A 20,143-nucleotide genomic window follows, 5' to 3' on the forward strand; every position below is an offset into this window, starting at 1 on the left:
TTATCCGTTTTAGTTAGTTTTATAAACACGCAATACAGTTTCAGTTATATTTTTTTTCTTTTAATTATACTTTTTATTTATTTCAGTTAACAAAAATGTTTTTACACTTCTAGTTTTCGTTAGTTTTCGTTGACGATAATAACCTTGCTCCCATCAGCCTCTTAGTGTTTACATCTGTGGTGTGAGTTTTTCATTTCTGAAACAAAAGCCCTTTCCTGTATTTTTCAGCTGCTCTCCTCTCTTTGGATCGTTACGTTCTGCTCATTGGTGAAACTTTCTCCTAAATCAGTGCTGGTAATTAGTTGGTGCGATTCATCCCATTTTAAACAGGTTTGAGCAAACAGCTCATAAAAAGTATCCCCAAAAGTCACTTTGTTTAGTTAATAACTTCCAAAGGCTCGTCTAATTTTTACTAATCCCCCGTCGGAACAAACAGTCAGAGGAGCTCCGTCACTGGTGTTTTCAGCTCTAATTGCCGTGAAGGTGTTTTCTGCTCGACTTCTAATTATATTTGTAACATTCCTCGCTTTGGTTTAGTCCACATGCGCTCAGACGCTAATCTGCACATCAGTAGGAATAATGAAACGCAAATACACCCAACTGAGGCGCTTTATGAAGGCGGAGCGTTTACAGGCACAGGTCCAAAAAACACCACCCAACTGACCCCAAACACCACCCAACTGACCCCAAAAACACCACCCAACTGACCCCAAACACCACCCAACTGACCCCAAAAACACCACCCAACTGACCCCAAACACCACCCAACTGACCCCAAAAACACCACCCAGCTGACCCCAAAAACACCACCCAACTGACCCCAAACACCACCCAACTGACCCCAAAAACACCACCCAACTGACCCCAAACACCACCCAACTGACCCCAAAAACACCACCAGCTGACCCCAAAACACCACCCAACTGACCCCAAACACCACCCAACTGACCCCAAAACACCACCCAACTGACCCCAAAACACCACCCAACTGACCCCAGATCAGTGTTTATATTTACCAGGATAATCCTTCATAAACACACACTTCCACTCAGATTATTCCTTGTGCACAGATGGACCAGGTTCACTGGTGTCAGTGTGGTTTGGTAGGTGTGTGGTGCTTTCATTCATCCCTGGTGTGTATCCTCCTCCTCTCCTCCTTCCTTCTCCTATCCTCAGAGGTAATCGTTAGACCTTCTACTTCTTCTTCCTCTTCTCTGTATTTAGCCTTTCTTCTCTGTACGCTCTGTGCTTCCTTCTTCCTATTCTCTGTATTTATTCTTTCTTTTCTTTCTCTGTACGCTCTGTGCTTCCTTCCTTTTTTCCAGTGGGAGTAAACATCAGGGACCTGCGCTGGTCTCCCCTCCGGTGGAATATTGATTCTTTGGTGTTTCCTACGATCCTGAAAAGCACAAACTGTGACCGCTTCACTGCTGTGTGTGTGTGTGTGTGTGTGTGTGTGTGTGTGTGTGTGTGTGTGTGTGTGTCACCAGGAGGATCTGTGGATCAGTCCGCTGCTGTAACTGACTGGGTTTAAGATTTTTGACAGTCTGACCCCGACTGAATGGATCCAAACAACTCTGGAGTTAGAGTTAGACTGACAATGTGTCTGATTACATACCTGGATATAAGGATTATGTATATTAGTGTATTAGTATATGTGAATATTAGTGTATATGTATATCGGTGGCAGCTGCTCGTCTTTCAGACAGGAGAAGCTCATTGTCGGCTTACATCAAAAAAATTGTCAAGTTATTTAAACATAAATTCGTCCCTCCGTTCCTTTTTAAGTAAATGCTCAGTGACCTTATCGTACACAGTCGGCATCTTTTCCAGGGACTAGACCAGTGTGTGACGATATTAAACTCAAACAAGAAATGATTAAATTATGGAACTGAATCAAGAAAACGTTGAAATGATGTTAAATTGAAACAAGGAAGTCCAGTGGTTGTGTTTTCTTTCAGGTCAGTAAATGAACAGTTCATTTGGTTTCTGTGATTCCACAGCAGAATGTGCGACGGTATTAAACTGAACTGTGTCAGTGAAGGAGCAGATCTGAAAACAGCTGTCAATCAAATGGGATTCAGCCTTTGGACCCGTCCTCCGATCGGCACGCAGAAGCTCAGCGTCCGGCCCGGTTGAGTTCCACCCACAGCTCCATTCGCCCCCAGAGACGCCGAGCGTCCAGGGGCGGGACAACACGGTGTCATTTAACCAGTTCCACTCAGTCCCATTGAAGTGCATGGACGCTGAGCGTCTACGGACAAATGCACTGAGCAGAGATGGAGGAGAAAACACAGACACGGGAATGGAGGAGAAGTGAACAACATCCAGTCCACTGATCTGGGATCAAACTGATTCTGAACCAACTGGTCTGAGAGATGAACGTGTTCCAACACATTTGGAGTCAATGAAATGAAAACAACTGAACAGATTTGAGCATTTAATGGGAGTCATTTTAGGAGAAGATGAGCTTCCACTGCAGTCTGACACAAACACCTGTGATGTATATATGTATATAAGTATATGTATATTAGTGTATTAGTATATGTGAATATTAGTATATATGTATATAAATGTATGTGTATATATGTATATTAGTGTATTAGTATATGTGAATATTAGTAATATGTATAAATGTATGTGTATATATGTATATTAGTGTATTAGTATATGTGAATATTAGTATATATGTATATAAATGTATGTGTATATGTATATTAGTGTATCCATCACCTGCACCAGCCTTCTGTAACCTACGGTGGCCCAGAGGTGCAACAGGCCAAAAAATTATCCACCAGACGAAAAAAATTATCTACTACAAGAAAAAAAAGGAGACAGCCTAAAAAAATTATCCACGAGATGAAAAAAATTATCTACTACAAGAAAAAAAGAGAGAACAGCCTAAAAACATTATCCACAAGATGAAAAAATTATCTACTACAAGAAAAAAAAGAGAAAAACAGCCCAAAAAATTATCCACTATAAGGGAAAAAAAGAGAGAACAGCCTAAAAAATTATCCACTAGACAAAAAAATTATCTACTGCAAGAAAAAAAGAGAACAGACTAAAAAAATTATCCACTATAAGAAAAAAAGAGAACAGCCTAAAAAATTATCCACTATAAGAAAAAAAGAGAACAGCCTAAAAAAATTATCCACTAGATGAAAAAAAAATCCCCTATAAGAAAGAAAAGAGACCAGCCAAAAAAATTATCCACTAAAAGAAAAAAAAGAGAACAGGCAAAAAAAAAATTATCTACTAGCCCAAAAAATTATTCAGTATAAGAAAAAAAAAAAAAGAACAGGTGAAAAAATGTATCTACTATGAGAAAAAAAAGAGAGCAGCCCAAAAAATATCCACTATAAGAAAAAAAAAACATCATCCACCTTTTCAATTACGGCGCTGTTTACCCGAAAGGTGCCTTGCTTTAAAATTAAGACCACCACAAAAATAAAAGGATAGGCTGAAAAATTTTAAGGCTTTCGGCTAATGTGGCTAATGCTAAGGAAGTACCCCACCGGAAGTGGAGGTCGTGCGCTAAAAAATAAAGTTATTTTAAAATATAGATATTTCCATTAATATAGTTTGTAAAGCAGTTAAATGATTAAATACGGTTCCAGTGTCTGCTCCAGGTTAGGCATGGGCGTTAAATGGTTAAGGTTAGGGTTAGGGTATGGTTGGGGTTAGTTTTCAGTGGTAAATGGCCCTTGTGTGCACTGAGTGAAGGTTCGTTGCTAAGCTAATGCTAAAGCGAAAAGTTGACGGCAACTTTGTGAACTACCAGTGTGAGTAAACAATTGTGTGATTACCGTGTTGAATTGTTCAACTGCCTGACATTCAGTATCATTTTTGATGAATATTCGCTACAAGAAGTTCTAAAATTATTTTATTTTGAGAGGAGGAGAAGAGGAGCTTCCTGTGGAGCTCCACTATCATGGCATCGCCCATTTGTTGAGAGACAGCGAGTGCATATTGCGGCACCGACACCTGGTGCCGTGACACCTCGGCTGGTGCCGCGAGGTACCGCGGTACCACGGCTCGGTGCCAGGTACCCCAGCACGGCACCGCGTACCAGGCTCGGTACCACAGCTCAGCTCGTTGCCAGGTGCCGAGGCACTGCGGTACCACGGCACACATCTGTATCTCCACAAAATGTCCTTCTTGATCTAGTGTTAGTGAAGACACTCCGTTTGAGTTGAAGAGGAGAGGTCTAACTGCAAACAAATGGGCGATGCCATGATAGTGGAGCTCCACAGGAAGCTCCTCTTCTCCTCCTCTCAAAATAAAATAACACAAAGTTGCCGTCAACTTTTCGCGTTAGCATTAGCTTAGCAACGAACCTTCACACAGTGCACACAAGGGCCATTTACCACTGAAAACTAACCCCAACCATACCCTAACCCTAACCTTAACCATTTAACACCCATGCCTAACCTTGAGCAGACACTGGAACCGTATTTAATCATTTAACTGCTTTGCAAACTATAGTAATGGAAATATCTATATTTTAAAATAACTTTATTTTTTAGCGCACGACCTCCACTTCCGGTGGGGTACTTCCTTAGCATTAGCCACATTAGCCGAAAGCCTTAAAATTTTTCAGCCTATCCTTTTATTTTTTGTGGTGGTCTTAATTTTAAAGCAAGGCACCTTTCGGGTAAACAGCGCCCCCGTAATTGAAAAGGTGGATGATGTTTTTTTTTTCTTATAGTGGATATTTTTTTGGGCTGCTCTCTTTTTTTTCTCATAGTAGATACATTTTTTCACCTGTTCTTTTTTTTTCTTATAGTGAATAATTTTTGGGCTAGTAGATAATTTTTTTTGCCTGTTCTCTTTTTTTTCTTTTAGTGGATAAGTTTTTGGCTGGTCTCTTTTTTTTCTTATAGGGGATTTTTTTTTTTCATCTAGTGGATAATACATTTTAGGCTGTTCTCTTTTTTTTCTTACAGTGGATAATTTTTTTGGGACTGTTCTCTTTTTTTTTCTTGTAGTAGATAATTTTTTTCATCTAGTGGATAATTTTTTTAGGCTGTTCTCTTTTTTTTTCTTATAGTGGATAATTTTTTTTGGCTGGTCTCTTTTTTTTCTTATAGGGGATTTTTTTTTCATCTAGTGGATAATTTTTTTAGGCTGTTCTCTTTTTTTTTCTTGTAGTAGATAATTTTTTTCATCTAGTGGATAATTTTTTTAGGCTGTTCTCTTTTTTTTTTCTTGTAGTAGATAATTTTTTTCATCTAGTGGATAATTTTTATAGGCTGTTCTCTTTTTTTTTTTCTTGTCGTAGATAATTTTTTTCGTCTAGTGGATAATTTTTTGGCCTGTTGCACCTCTGGGCCACCGTAGTAACCCAGGTCTCTTTACCAATTTTGAAATTATTTATTATATAATTTCCAAAATGCAACTGGAAGTATTGTCGTTGTGATTGTGTATCTATTTTATTTTTTGTGCGTGCCTGCTCTACCTGTGCAGCCGGAAACAGTCCCGGTATCGCGACATTAGAGCACCAAGCAGAGCAGTGCTGAGGCATAAACAGGAAGTAGAGCAACAGGAAGAGGAAGTAAGAGAGAGAGAAGACGGTAGAGTGAGCTGTGGAGTGGACTACAAACATGGAGTTAGAGCTGGTAAATACTCACCTGTTTAACACTGATCTGGTAAATACTCACCTGTTTAACACTGATCTGGTAAATACTCACCTGTTTAACGCTGATCTGGTAAATACTCACCTGTTTAACACTGATCTGGTAAATACTCCCTGTTTAACACTGATCTGGTAAATACTCCCCTGTTTAACACTGATCTGGTAAATACTCACCTGTTTAACACTGATCTGGTAAATACTCACCTGTTTAACACTGATCTGGTAAATACTCCCCTGTTTAACACTGATCTGGTAAATACTCCCCTGTTTAACACTGATCTGGTAAATACCCCCCTGTTTAACACTGATCTGGTAAATACTCACCTGTTTAACACTGATCTGCACCACATTTATATTCTTGGACAGTTCAGTGTACAGATGTGTTTTCCGCTCCAGTTCTACAGGTCTATTGAGGACCAGAGAAAGGGAAAAGAAAGAAGTGAACTGAACTCCTGAATTGGTGAGTTGTGTTGCTGTTGTCGTTAGCCTGTTGCTATTGTCCTTTGGATTACACAGTGCACTGCTCTGATTGCCGCTGCTATATGTTCCCTAACGTGTATATGTGTCTGTAAAATGCATGGACTTGGTGTATTTAACTATTTAGCGGTCGCTAGTTAGCAGACGCTAGTTAGCACTTAGCGTTCGTGCTAGCTTCGTAGCTGCCAGCATTAGCATGCTTAACCGGAAGTGTTATCTGCTAAACCGGAGTTACTATCTGTAATCGAAAAAACCTGTTTAATGTTCACTATGGATAAAAGTGACCATGCATTAGGAACATTAATGAAATTTTGAATATTTAAAGTGAAATTATGCCCTTTTGATTACTTTGGATAATGAATTTGATGTCCAAACTTGATACAGCTGTAGATTTGTGATTTATTTGAATGTGTTTAGTTTGATTAACATTAACAAAGAGTGAATGTAATTAAAGTCGGCCTTATGTTATCCAGGCCAGGTTTTTTCTGGTGATTGGAAACCCTGATGGAGAGCTAGGAACAAAAAGAAGAACTAGGATCTACTGAACTGAACTGATCTACTATCATAGTAGGCACACACATACACTGTCCAGCCCAATTCCCTCATTTAATTTTAGACTCTTGACTTTTTTTTTTTTCCGACTACAACGGACTACTTTTTTCTGTATTTTTGGACGTCTGACTTTGTTTTTTTTCTTTATTGAATTGGAACCTTTGTGAAAGTTATTTCATATGGAAGAACAGAAAAAAGATCCATCAGATTGAAACTCTTTAAGATGCACCCAAATTAAGAATTATAAACAGTTGTTTTTTCCAAACAAAAGAACATAATAATATAACTGTTTTTTTTTTGTTTGTGTTTTTTTCACAATATTTTTATTGGTATTTAAGTTTTACATAACAAACATGAATTAATCTCTCATACACACACCCATTCACACCACATAGACTTGCACCAAATATTTTATATATACATATATATATATATATATATATATATATCTATATGAACTGCATACATATATGTAGAAAAATTATTAACAGTAGTAATGATAAAAATATTAAAATACAGCAGTCATGATAATAATTTTTTTTAAATAAAATTAAACAATGATAATTTGTATGTCCCTCTTTTCCAGATATCATAATGTTCATATAAGGTTCCCATAATTGTACAAATTCCTCCAGTTTTCCTTTGGTAATGTCAGTCATCCTTTCCAGTCCGATAATATAACTCGTTGATCAAACCTTTGTTTTATATATATTGTGAATATTTTTTTAATTGTCAATACATGGTACCACTTTTACTTGTAACTCATGTTTCCTGGTTTAATTGCATTCTGTGCATCCGTTTAATTATTCCCTTGCACTAGCTGATCCTGGAAATCTTATGAATTTTCTTAACATCCATTGCTAAACTAGCCTATTGCAAAGCTACCTGCTAGTGCTAATCATCAAATCTTAATTCTATAGCACTTGCTACACTTCAGTCTGGGTCTGCATGCTGCTTTTAGCAGATGTCACAGATCCCAAAGGTCGGACCAGACGGATGTGGTGCAGTTTTTACCTCTGAGGTGTTGACCTGTGAATCTGCTCCAAACACCACCCCATAAGTGTCCTGGACTTCCACTGCAGCTGAACACCTGTCAGCTGGTCACATAGACCCGGTTCTGTGGATTCTGTTTCAGGTTCTGGTCATAGAACCCTTACCTTCAGTCCGTTTCATCTTCAGCTGGAACCTTTACATTTCACTGAATCTGTTTGTGTGTAGTTGTAGCTGTCACGGTGATGAACGGGGTTGGGGGCAGTGATTGATGTGGATTGATGGGCTGTTAAGTCCTGGTCGGGTGGGGTGGGGGTGTGCCTCCCTCCTCCTGCTCTTATGTAATGATGGCAGTGGTTCAGCCTCGGCCTCCACAGATTCCTGCTGTTACCGGATCGCCTTGGGTTACCGCTCCACAGTCCAGGTCAAACATATCAGTGCGCCATCAGGAACATGGTTATCCTCTTCCAGATCACTGCTGGGACTTCTGTCAGCGTTGCCATGGAAGTCAGACACAGCTACTGCAGCGCGAACATCATGTTTTGGCTCCGATCGCACTAACTCACATTAGACTGTGGGTTGAATTACACAGCGGTGGACACGGTGTTCACATCCTTCAGTAAAAGTAGAAGGAACAGACTGTAACCAACCCCCATCAGGGCTCCACTGACCCATCTGAGGCTTAGGGTTATTATCATTAACGAATACTACGAAATGACCAAACTAGAATTGAAAAAACATTTTCGTTGACTGAAATAAATAAAACTATAATTAAAAGAAAAAAAGGATGACTAACTGAAACTGTATTGTGTGTTTACAAAACTAAAATGGATAAAAACTAGAAAAGCACTCAGAGAGCACAGACCTCCACCACAGCAGAGCAGTGCCCCCCCTCCGATCACCACCAAAATTTAATCATTTGTTCCTTGTGCCAGTATCAACATTTCCTGTAATTTTCATCCAAATCCGTCCATAACTTTTTGAGTTATCTAGCACACAGACAGACAGACAAACCAACGCCGGCAAAAACAGAACCTCCTTGACAGAGGTAATTCTGGATCAAATTCCATTTGTTTTCGTCTATGTCAGTGTCAGATTGATACGAAATCGATTTCTTTGTCTCTCTCAGTTTTCTGTGCTGTCTCCATACGACACTTTTTGCTCCGTCACTTGTGTTCACTTGTGGTTTCCAGTCGTCTTCTGGTCCCCACTCTACCTGGAAACATGGAGACTAAAGCAGCAGAGTCCTGTCTGGGATTGATTTGAATAGGAGCACAGAGAAAAGAGAAAGAGACCACTGAACTACAACTAAACTGAAACTAATACTAAAACTAACTAAAACTAAGCATTTAGAAAATAATGAAAACTAAAAAACTATCAAACCTGCTCTAAAAACGAATTCAACAACTGAATTAGAGAAAAACAAGTCAACCTAAATAAGGTAACTAGAATGAAAAAGTCCAAAACTGATTAGAAACCTTGCTGAGGGTTAGGGTCAGACTTGGGCTTGAGTTTAAACTCAAGCTTAGCCCATTTACACCACATGGTCCTCGGGTGAAAAAGACTAAATATTTGATCGATTGCCGTTCGTTTACGCAAAAAAGTGAAACCACCTTCTGAGTGGAAATCTGAAAAACTCTCCACTCTGGTGTTATGACTAAATCACAGTGGTCAACATGAGCCTGGGGGCCAAATAAGGCTGACCAAAGGATTCAACCCGACCTGTGGATAGAAATTTGGGAATGCGAAATTACACTGAAAGATATTACACTCAGGATGTTAAAAATCATTTTAGGTCATTTCCGTCTAAAATGGATCAGAACCAGTAAAATACTAGCATAACCTATAAATAATGAAAACTGTAAAATTTGTGTCTTTGTTTTAGTTTTAAAAAAAGTAAAATTACACAAAAATGTTCACATTTACAGAAGAGCCTTTTGAGAAAAAATGTGAATAATCTGAACTGGGGTAGGCAAATTATTGATTAATTCATTAATCGTTAGTTGGTTGCCCTTATCGTTACGATTAATTGATAAGCGGTGATTTCCTGAGAACTGGAATTTCTTTTTCAGTACCATCTATAAGAATAAAAGCTAAATATTGTTTATATACTTAATGAAAAAACACATGTCATATTCCTTAATGATTGATTTATTGAACCATTGGATACAGTCAGTGTTTCAGTGGAATTCATCTGATGATGTGGCAGTGTTTAAATTGGGGGGGGGGGGGGGTGCATGCGCATGCGTTCGTCGGGGGGTGGCTGGCACGTGCACAGTATGGCCGAGGGATGCGCCGCGTGTTGGTTGGTAACCGCGTGCGTGCTGCGCCACTTTCCGTCCTGCCTCTAAAACTATGGGGGTACAGTGCAGTCCTTGCCCCCCCCCCGCAGAAGTGAAAGTGAAACTTTTCGCTCATTTCTCTTTTCCTCCTGAAGCTTCACAAATGCATTACATACCTGTGGCCCGAATCAGGAGCCTGGAGGATGTTTGAACTTCTGTCTCACTGACTATGGACTAGACCAACCTCCAGATACTGACCCCGCATTTGTGCGTGTATTTATTCGGGGATGCACCCCCCCCACAAACAGACGGTCAGTCTGTGTTTGGTCCACCATGTCCATAAAGACATTCTAACTCATCAACGCCATGATCCGGTTCAATGACCGCCTATCCCAGCCGCTGCGGACAAACTGGCAGCCTTCAGACAGGTGTGGACGGGCGGAAAAGGGCAATTAACCGAAATTAATAATTTAATCGAGCAAATTCTTATCGACAATTAATCGTTAGTCGATTAAGTGTTTACATCCCTAATCTGAACAAATATGAACAACCTGAAATGTCTTCAGAGCAGTATGTCTAATTTTACAAAATATTCTGCCTTTTATTAAATGTTTTGTGTATTTGTAGATCCACTGTAATCTGTAAGTTGTGATGTATAAATGATAAACTAGGTGCAACATTGTTAAAATTGCACATTTTTAAAAAAAAAAATAATTTTCAGGTTCATATTTGTTCATGTTACAGTTTGTAGATGTAAACATTTTCAGTATAGAATTTGACTTTTTTCACTCAAAACAGAGAGAAAACTTTAGAGTGGACATTATTTATCAGTTCTTATCCTATTATTTTATATTATTTTACTGGTCTAGCCCACTTTAGATCAGATTAGGCTGTGTGTGGAACTGAACTAAAATGAGTTTGACAGCCCTGGTCTAAATCACAGGTGTCAAACATGCGGCCCAGGGTCCAATCTGGCCCGTAGGATGAATTTGCAAAGTGCAAGTTAGGGCATCAAACTTAAAAATAATATCCTAATAACCTATAAATAATGACAACACCATTTTTTTCTCTTTGATTTAGTGCAAAAAAAATTAAATTATGAAAATGTTTACTTTAACAAACTACCCTTTAAAATGTGAATAACCTGAACAAATATGAACAACCTGAAATGTCTGAAGAAAATAAAGTGCAATTTTAACAATATTCTGCCTGTTATTAAATGTTTAGTGTCTTTGTAGATCTGATCCATAATGCATATGTATAAATGATAAGTCGAGGCATAGTATTGATAAAATTGTACTTACATTTCTTAACAAATTCCATTTTTTTCAGGTTATTCACATCCTTTTTGTTTGGATAGTTTGTAAATGTAAATATTGGCATAATTGAATGTTATTTTTTGCACTGAAACAGTTTGCAGTTGTCATTATTTAGTGGCTATCATATTATTATTTTACTGGTCCGGCCCACTTCAGATTAAATTGGGCTGAATGTGGCCCCCGGAAGAAAATGAGTTTGACAGCCCTGGTCTAAAGGGCTGAAAACGCAAACCTGTGTTTTCTGGTGGCATAGAGTTTCCATCACAGACATGCGCCAGAACAGGAAAACAACACGTGGGATTATTTCCTGTGACAGACCTTCCAGTCACCCTAGCCACTCATATTTACATCCAAGAGTGGATTCAGCAGTTGCCATGAGTCTTTATACAGTAGTAGTAGAGCAGAGGAGGCACACTGTGACTGTATTTGGCGTGAGGACAGAACAGGAAGTAGTCCGGTTCTACGCAGGCACGTGGTCTTGGTGGTGGTGCTGCCCCCTAGTGTTCAGACTACATCCACTTTTGCGTGTCCGCCTGCATGCAGATATTTTCCTCCAAAGCGTACGTCTAAACAAGGAATTAAAAGTGAGAATACAACGCCACTTTTGCATTTTCAGTTTACATCGTTATCGTCAAAACATGTCCAATATGTTTGATTTAGACTTCAGGTGAAAGGGAGCTTCGTCTACTTTCTGTATTTAACAAGTGACTGAAGCTCAAAGAAATGAGTTGAAACATGGTTCCAATAATAATAATAATAAGAAGAAGAATAGAATAATCATAATAGAATAATAAGAACAATAGAATAATAATACTAAAATAATAACAATAATAATAATGTGAAAACGTGACCTTTGACCTTTAAACTAAGAAGAGAGGGATTCACAACAATGATCATACTTCCGTGTGATCCAAGTATATTTCAGTCATTTAATTTTATTCTCAGACAGCTCAATTAAAAAAAGGAGCAGTTATTGGATTTCAACATGTAACAATCCAAAATATGTTTGACAGCTTTTGTTCTTCATTCAGATGTGAAAGAAGTGGAGTTTAGTTGAACTGAGCTGAGTGGAAATCTGTGCTCTACCCGAACCCGAACCCCATGGGACCGTTTGTGTTCATTATTTCAGAGCAGATTCATCTGTTTACTGATGAAATGTCAGATTTATTTCCTTTCTAATATGAATATTGATCCCAGTATTGATGTGCTGACTGGCTGCGGTCATCAAATAATCAGGTTACAGCTGAAAATTGTACTTTGATATCACTAAATGAATCTGAATCAATTAGTACTGAATCGAATCCATGTTGGATCGAATCAGATCGTGATGAATTGACTCAGAACCTTATGAATCAAAATCAAATGGATAAAGTAAACTGTCGGTGATCCGCAGGTCTAATTCTGGTGTGAACATTATGGACCAGGTCCGACTCAGACATTAGGAATTACATTTACACTTTGGTTTTGGAGTCATCAAATGAACCTTCGTCAAACCGTAAAAACACCCGTTGTGTGTTTTGTGTATCGTCTTGATCCGATGCAATCTCAGAATATTAAAAAAGACAGACCTTTTTCTGTTTCTTTCTAGTAATTTTATTTTTTTGCTCTACAAAACAGAAAAAGAAAACCAAACTATCTTGTAAATTTTTGCTAATCCCTTTTTGACCATTATGAAGAGAAATCCATTTCAGTTTTGATTACTGTATTTTACATTTAATAACCATCAGATTTTTATTTTTAATACCCGTTTCTAAAAAAAAACAAAAAAAACAAAAAAAAAAAACCTCAATGACCAAAACATACAGGGACTGATGTGCTCATGGAACATCAACCTGGAGCCTTTGCTTTTGAAGAACATGCTTTTTCTCATCTTTAAAGTTCTATGTTTTCATATATTTTTTGTCACTTACAAAACAAAAAAAAGTCCAATATGTACATCCTCCATTTTCTCCTGCATCCCAACCCTCAGGTCCCTTTATCATGTTACAGAATCAAAGCACGTTTGCTGTTTTCAGGCCAAACTTTGCCCACAAGTCCAGTCGAAGAATCCATGTTTTTTTCTCTTTTTTTTATCCTACATTTAATCTAATCATGCAGTTCAAAAGAAAGAAAGAAAATGGATAATAGTTTTTTTTAGAAATCCTTTGTAGCAGTTGGTCAGTTTAGTGGGAAAGTGTGGTGAATTCCTTTCAAAGCGTGGTGGTGGTCCATCTGGTCTGGAGGACTCATCCAAACCAGGTCGCCAGTTTTCAGCAGAGTCCAGATGGATCCAACAGGAGGTGAAGTGGTGCGATAGTGGACTTATGCCGCATTTCCATTACGTGGTACCAACTCGGCTCAACTCAGCCTGTTTGCGTTTCCATTACGAAAAAGGACCTGGAATCTGGTACCCGGTACTATTTTTTTGGAATCTGGTACCCCATACTATTTTTTTGGAATCTGGTACCCAGTACTAGTTTTTTGGTGTCACCTCCGCCGAGGTTCCAAGACTGAGGACCACATACTAAAAGGTGACGTGTAAACACTGCAGACCACTGATTGGTCAGACAGTTGTCTCTGTGACCTGCCCTTTTACAAAAAAACAGATGCAGAAGTAGGGATGGGAATCGATAAAAATTTAATAATTCGTTAATAATTCCATTATCGATTTAGCTTATCAATCCGATTCCTTATCGATTCTCATTGGGTGAGGGAATAAAAGAGTACAAACGGGTGTGTTTGCATTAACTGTCTTTTATATTTCCATCTGCACAGAAAATAGAACATATACAGTATGGACAAATAATAAGAACAGATGATGCCGGGCCCGGTTTGGGTGTGTGTGGGGGGGGGTACAGTGAAAGTGAATCTCCAGACTCTTTACTAATTCCTCTGTTGCCACATTTCCACTACGTGGAACCGGTTCGACTCTACCCGTCTCCTGTTGTTGTGCACCTCATTTCCTTTCCTCTACCTTCAGAAACTTTTATTTGGGTGTGACGTTTGTTGCCCGCACCGGAACTGGGCCCGGCGTTCACTCTGCCGCTACATTCACAAGCGTTGCTAAGTAGCAAATCAAATACATGACATTCCTGTAAATGAATCACATGCTGTGGATACATGTTTGAGCAGATTGGAGGGATTCCACCCTTTAGAAGAAATGGAAGCTTTGACAGTGTTCAACTGGACCTGGTGTGGTCTGTTTGGACCTGGTGTGGTCTGTTTGGACCTGGTGTGGTCTGTTTGGACCTGGTGTGGTCTGTTTGGACCGTTTCTGCCTCAACGCCATGTTGGCCACGTTCTGACCAAAACAATGCAGCGTACGCGTGACGTCATTGCGCATGCACAACGAAGGTGGAATCGATAAGCAGAATTGTTAAGCAGGCAGGCAAACGATTCCAAGCTACTGGGATCCGAGAACTGGTTATTTTTGACAACCGGTTCTCGATTCCCATCCCTATGCAGACGTTTACAGTAAATCTGTCGGTAGGTGAATCCACATGATGACAGGCTGTAAACTACACCACAGTCGGTCAAGATTTAGTCTTTGGTGGCCGACGTAAAAAATCAACATGAGTTTGACGAGACAACACGCAACCAGCGAGTTTATCAGTGACTCTGAGCAGATGACATGGAAGTAACGTGCCGCATCGCTATGACGACCCGGTACTGCAAAGTGGATAGTATCTTGTGATGGAAACGGTCTGGAATAGGACCTGGTACCAGAGTGGAGTTGAGCCAAATCGAGTCGAGCCGGTTCCACATAGTTGAAACGTGGCATTCCAGCTGGTCGTTGGGGTCAGGAGTTGTTGCCGGAGCGTGTTCATCTTCATACAGGCCGGTCCACGGCGTACTGGCAGGGGCTCAGGTTGGACACGGGGTTCTGCACGGCCGGGTAAGCGAAGTTGGTGTGCTGCTTGGCCTTGAGCCGCAGGCTGGCCAGGCTGGAGTTGCAGGTGTCTCTGTACATGTAGGGGCTGGCGCTGGTGGCGTAAGGGCAGGTGGCTGCCGTCACCGCTACCGAGTTGAGCGCCGTGGGGCTGTTCAGGTTGTTGAGGTTGCCCAGGTTGTTGAGGCCCGCAGCGGGGACCCCGGTCACGGCCGAGGGCACCATGCCGGAGGCCATGTTCATGGAGGGGATGGAGCTGGGGGGGGAGAACATGGGCTGGGAGGACAGCGGGCTGACGTTCATGGAGTTGAAGAAGGGGAAGCTCTTGGCCGACAGCGGGCTGCTGGCCAGGCTCTTGGTGGCCCAGTTGTTGTAGGAGTAGCCCGTGTACATGTCGTCGTACGGTTGCATGAGTCCGTTGAACTGGGCGCCAAAGCCGTTTTTACACAACTCTGCCTGTTGGTTCCTCTCACGCTTTCTCCACTTAGCGCGTCTGTTTTTGAACCAAACCTACGGAAGCAAAATACAAACATCTGTGAGGGACGAAGCTCAAGTTAAAGTCCTCATGTTCAAGGTTCAGTGTGTGACATGTAGGCTTAGGCTGAGGGTTAGGGTCTCTTGGTTTTAAAATTAAGGCCACCAAAAAAATAAAAGCAAAGGCTGAAAATTTTTAAGGCCTTCAGCTAATGTGGCTAATGCTAACGAAGGAACCCACCGGAAGTGGAGTTCGGTGCGCTAAAAATAAAGTTATTCTAAAAATATATAGTGGATAAATTTTTAGGCTGATCTCTTTTTTTCTTATAGTGGTTAATTTTTTAGCCTGTTGTCTTTTTTTCTTATAGCGGATAATTTTTTAGGCTCTTCTCTTTCTTTCTTACAGTGAATAATTTTTGGGGGCTGTTCTCTTTTTTTTCTTATAGTGGACAATTTTTGGGGCTGTTGCACCTCTGGGCCACCGTACTTCTCAACCTCAAAATTAAAACTGTCAGTGTTAGAAACAGAAACACAGACTGAAGTCCTTGTGAAAAGGTTCTTTGTTATTCCTCTGTTTCTGACAAAGTCAATTAAAGTTCAAATGTGAAACACATGTTAAAGTCTCCTAACCCCGTCCAAAGGCTCCCAATAATAGTGTGTGTTTCCCGAGTTTTCAAAGACATACTGAACTCTAAAGTTGAAGTTGAAGTGTGTCATCAAACAGTCAAATAAGAAAAGGCTCATTAAAACTAATCACACACTTATTTGAGTAGTCAGATCCCAATGAAATTAAATATCAGGGAGGGCACATTTCACATTTCCTGGTCCTATATTTGGACGATTTGAACTGGATTAAAGGGGAAAATGTAAAATGAAGGTTTCAGAAATGAAAATGGTGCCAAAGTCCTTCTGGACCAGTCTTACTCTACTGAATACAAAGTTCAAAACTATACATGAAAACAGAATTTTAATGAAACAACAAAACAAAAAAAAACAAGTCCAAAGAATAATGGACTTTTGGAAACAGGATTTCATTTCATGTATTAATGTGTTTTCACTTTCTGGGTTTCCAGAATTTCATCATAATACTGGAATAACTCAAAGAAGACTCCACTGCCCACAGACCCTAACCCTAAAAACCCTTAAACTTAACCCTAAACCCTAACCCTGACCCAAACCCTCTGTTTTTGATATTGGTTTAATACAGCGGTTGGTGGGACTGCAGTCATAGTTCTGGTTCTGACTCACTGGACTTTGTACTTTATATTGTTTGAATTGAGCCACATTTCTGTTAAATATTGTGAATGAATCTTATCGTACATGGTCTGATTTAGTTTTAAATACTGAACGTTTCTGAAAACTCTACAGTTTATTTCCATTCTAATTTTGAACATAACCTGTCAAATCAGGACAAAACAGAAAAGTACGTTTGTTTTCTGCCTTTTGATGCATTTCCATTGACACTGTTCCTCAAACCGCTGTAAACTCACAGCACCGCGCTGTGAACGCAGACTATTCCAGAATTTGGACTCATTTGGATGTTTGGTGTTAAAGACAAATTCATACCAAAGTGAAGGAATGTGGACGCAGAACTTGGATCAGCTGCTCAGACCTGCCACAACGTCCAGATGTCAACATTTCATTTTTTGTGACAATTTCCAAACAGTTTTTTTCTGTTTTGTTAGGGTTAGGTTACCACACCTGATTCAAATGATAAGCCTATCATCAAGCTCTGCAGAAGTCTGAGAATGACCGTCAGGTGGACTGGAAGAGGGAAACATCTAAAACTTGTGGGATACTGGCCCTCGAGGACCAGGATTGGACACCCCTGAACGAGGGGCTGATCTGGGTCCAGTCACAGGAGGAGTCATCAGTACCTTCTAGGACTAAACTCCTCCATTGGTACATTTCCTTTGTCTAGATCACAGGTGTCAAACATGCGGCCCGGGGGCCAAATCCGGCCCGCCAAAGGGTCCAATCTGGCCCCTGGAAGGAATTTGTGAAATATAAAAATTACACTGAAAATATGAACACTCAAGGATGTTAGAATCATTTTGGGTCAATTCAACCTCAAGTGGGTCTGAGCAGTAAAATACTATTATAATAACCTATAAATAATGAAAACTACAAATTTTTCTCTTTGTTTTAGTGTAAAAAAAAAAGTAAAATTACACTAAAATGTTTACATTCATAGACTAGCCTTTTACAAAAAATGTGAATGACCTGAAATTTCTTCAGAGAAGTCTGTGGAATTGTATCAATATTCTGCCTGTTATTAAATGTTTTATGTATTTGGAGATCCACTGTGATCTGTACGTTGTAATGCATATTTATAAATGATAGACTGAGGTGTAATATTGTTAAAATGGCACTTACTTTTCTTGAGAATTTTCAGGTTCATATTTGTTCATGTTATGTTCAAGTACGGTTCGTAGATGTCAACATTTTCATCACAGAATTTGACTTTTTTTCTCAAAAACATAGTAAAATCTTTGGAGTTAACATTATTTCTCAGTTCTTATCTTGTTATTTATATTATTTTACTGGTTCGGCCCACTTTAGATCAGATTAGGCTGAATGTGGAACTGAACTAAAATGAGTTTGACACCTGTGGTCTAGATCATTCCAGTCTTTGTTCCCATCAGTGCTGGTGTATCCCACAGCAGTTTATACAGCAGACTGTCTCCATGACGACAACCAGTAGCACACACTGAACCCTCATTTAAATAGGGCGGTCTCCAAGACTTTGACCTGTTGTCCTTTGTGCAGGAAATCTGAGTTGATCACCTGTGAAATGCAAAGCAATACCACAGGTATTTTTTAGCACGAGAAAACAAATTTGTGCCCGTTATTTATGATCTTAGTAAATCTGGCCCCTACCAAGGTTCTAGCAGTTTTGGATTTTTCATTCTAGTTTAGTTTGATTTAGTTGAGACTTTTTTTTTTCTCTAATTCAGTTCGTTTGAATTCATTTTTAGAGCAGGTTTGATAGTTTGTATTAGTTTTCATTATTTTCTAAATGCTTAGTTTTAGTTTTGTCATATATTTGATCTTTTTTACTGTCGTATTCAAATAAATCCCAGACAGGACTCCACACACTGTAAAAAATGATTGATAAAACAGTGAAAAAAGCCTTATTTCTAGAACATTTGTCTTATTTTTCATCTAAATAGAAAAAATTCTTGCCAAAAAACTTGTAAATAATAAAAATACTTCTTGTATCTCTTTTTTCTTCCTCCTCTTTTCCGTATAATATCCAGTCTTATTTTCTTCGTACCAAGGTTTGTTCATAATTTTCCAAACGATCCCATCAGAGGATCCAGATAGTTTTCCTCCTGTTCCACTCAAACTGAGGTTCTAATAGTTTTAGAATTTTCATTAGTTTAGTTTTATTTAGTTTGAACTTTTTTTCTCTAATTCAGTTAGTTTTAATTAGTTTTTAGAGCAGGTTTGATTGTTTTTATTAGTTTTCATTACTTTCTAAATGCTGAGTTTTAGTTTAGTTTTAGTATTAATTGTAGTTCAGTGGTCTCTTTTCTCTTCTTCTCTGTGCTCCTATTCAAATCAATCCCAGACAGGACTCTGCTGCTTTAGTCTCCATGTTTCCAGGTAGAGTGGGGACCAGAAGACGACTGGAAACCACAAGTGAACACAAGTGACGGACTGTGATGTGCTGTATGGCGCCAGCAGCTAAAATTGCTTGAGCGAAATAAATCTATTTCATATCAATCTGACATTGACAAAAATGAAAACGAAGGGAATTTTATCCATCATTTTTATCCGTTTGTTAGTTTTGTAAACACACAAAACAGTTTCAGTTAGTTGTCCTTTTTTGTTTTAATTCTAGTTTTTATTTATTTCAGTTAATGAAAATGTTTTTTCAATTCTAGTTTTTGTCATTTCATTAGTTTTCGTTAATGATACTAACCTTTGCCCCTACAGTGTGGTATAATGATGAATTTTTGGTATTATTTAATATGTGTGGTCCTTGTTAGTCCATGTCCATCCTTTTCTGTGTCCATACTCTGTGTCTCTCTGCAAACACAGTGTATCGTCCATCTGTTCTGATTGTAACTGAATACTGTTGATCATCAATGTGAGCATAAAGTGCATGTGTGGGACTTTTCCCTTCCAGTCGGTGACAGGGGAACGCCCAGATCACAGGACAGGAGCTGCCAACAATACAGAGTGTGTGAGTGTTTGGAATAAACGCTGAATGTCAGGGTGATGTGGTGACTCCTGTGCACCGGCTGACGGGTTTACACCTGATCTGGAAAAATACTGACTGCACAGAAGAGTCCAGAGGAGAGGAGGAGCAAGGCATCAGAGCCAGTCAGTGTCCAAACCAAGGTTATTATCGAAAACTAACGAAATGACCAAAACTAGAACTGAAAAAACATTTTCGTTAACTGAAATGAATAAAAACTAGAATGAAAAGAAAAAAAAGGATAACTGAAACTGTATTGTGTGTTTATAAAATGACTAAAACTATAAAAATTATGGATAAAATTCCCTTCGTTTTCATCTTTGTCAATGTCAGATT

General features: G+C 39.2%; 1 protein-coding gene across 1 annotated transcript in view; it reads right to left on the reverse strand.

The window, feature by feature from the left end:
* Positions 1–14,540: 14,540 nt before the first annotated feature.
* pitx3 (paired-like homeodomain 3) overlaps positions 14,541–20,143 on the reverse strand; it is a 46,397-nt gene continuing 40,794 nt past the window's right edge. Inside the window, exon 4 of the mRNA XM_030155268.1 lies at positions 14,541–15,636. Within this exon, the coding sequence (XP_030011128.1) occupies positions 15,067–15,636 (570 nt within the window). The 3' untranslated portion in view covers positions 14,541–15,066. The remainder of the gene's footprint in view (positions 15,637–20,143) is intronic.

Source organism: Sphaeramia orbicularis, chromosome 15, assembly GCF_902148855.1.
Source record: "Sphaeramia orbicularis chromosome 15, fSphaOr1.1, whole genome shotgun sequence".
NCBI classification, from domain to species: Eukaryota; Metazoa; Chordata; class Actinopteri; order Kurtiformes; family Apogonidae; genus Sphaeramia; species Sphaeramia orbicularis.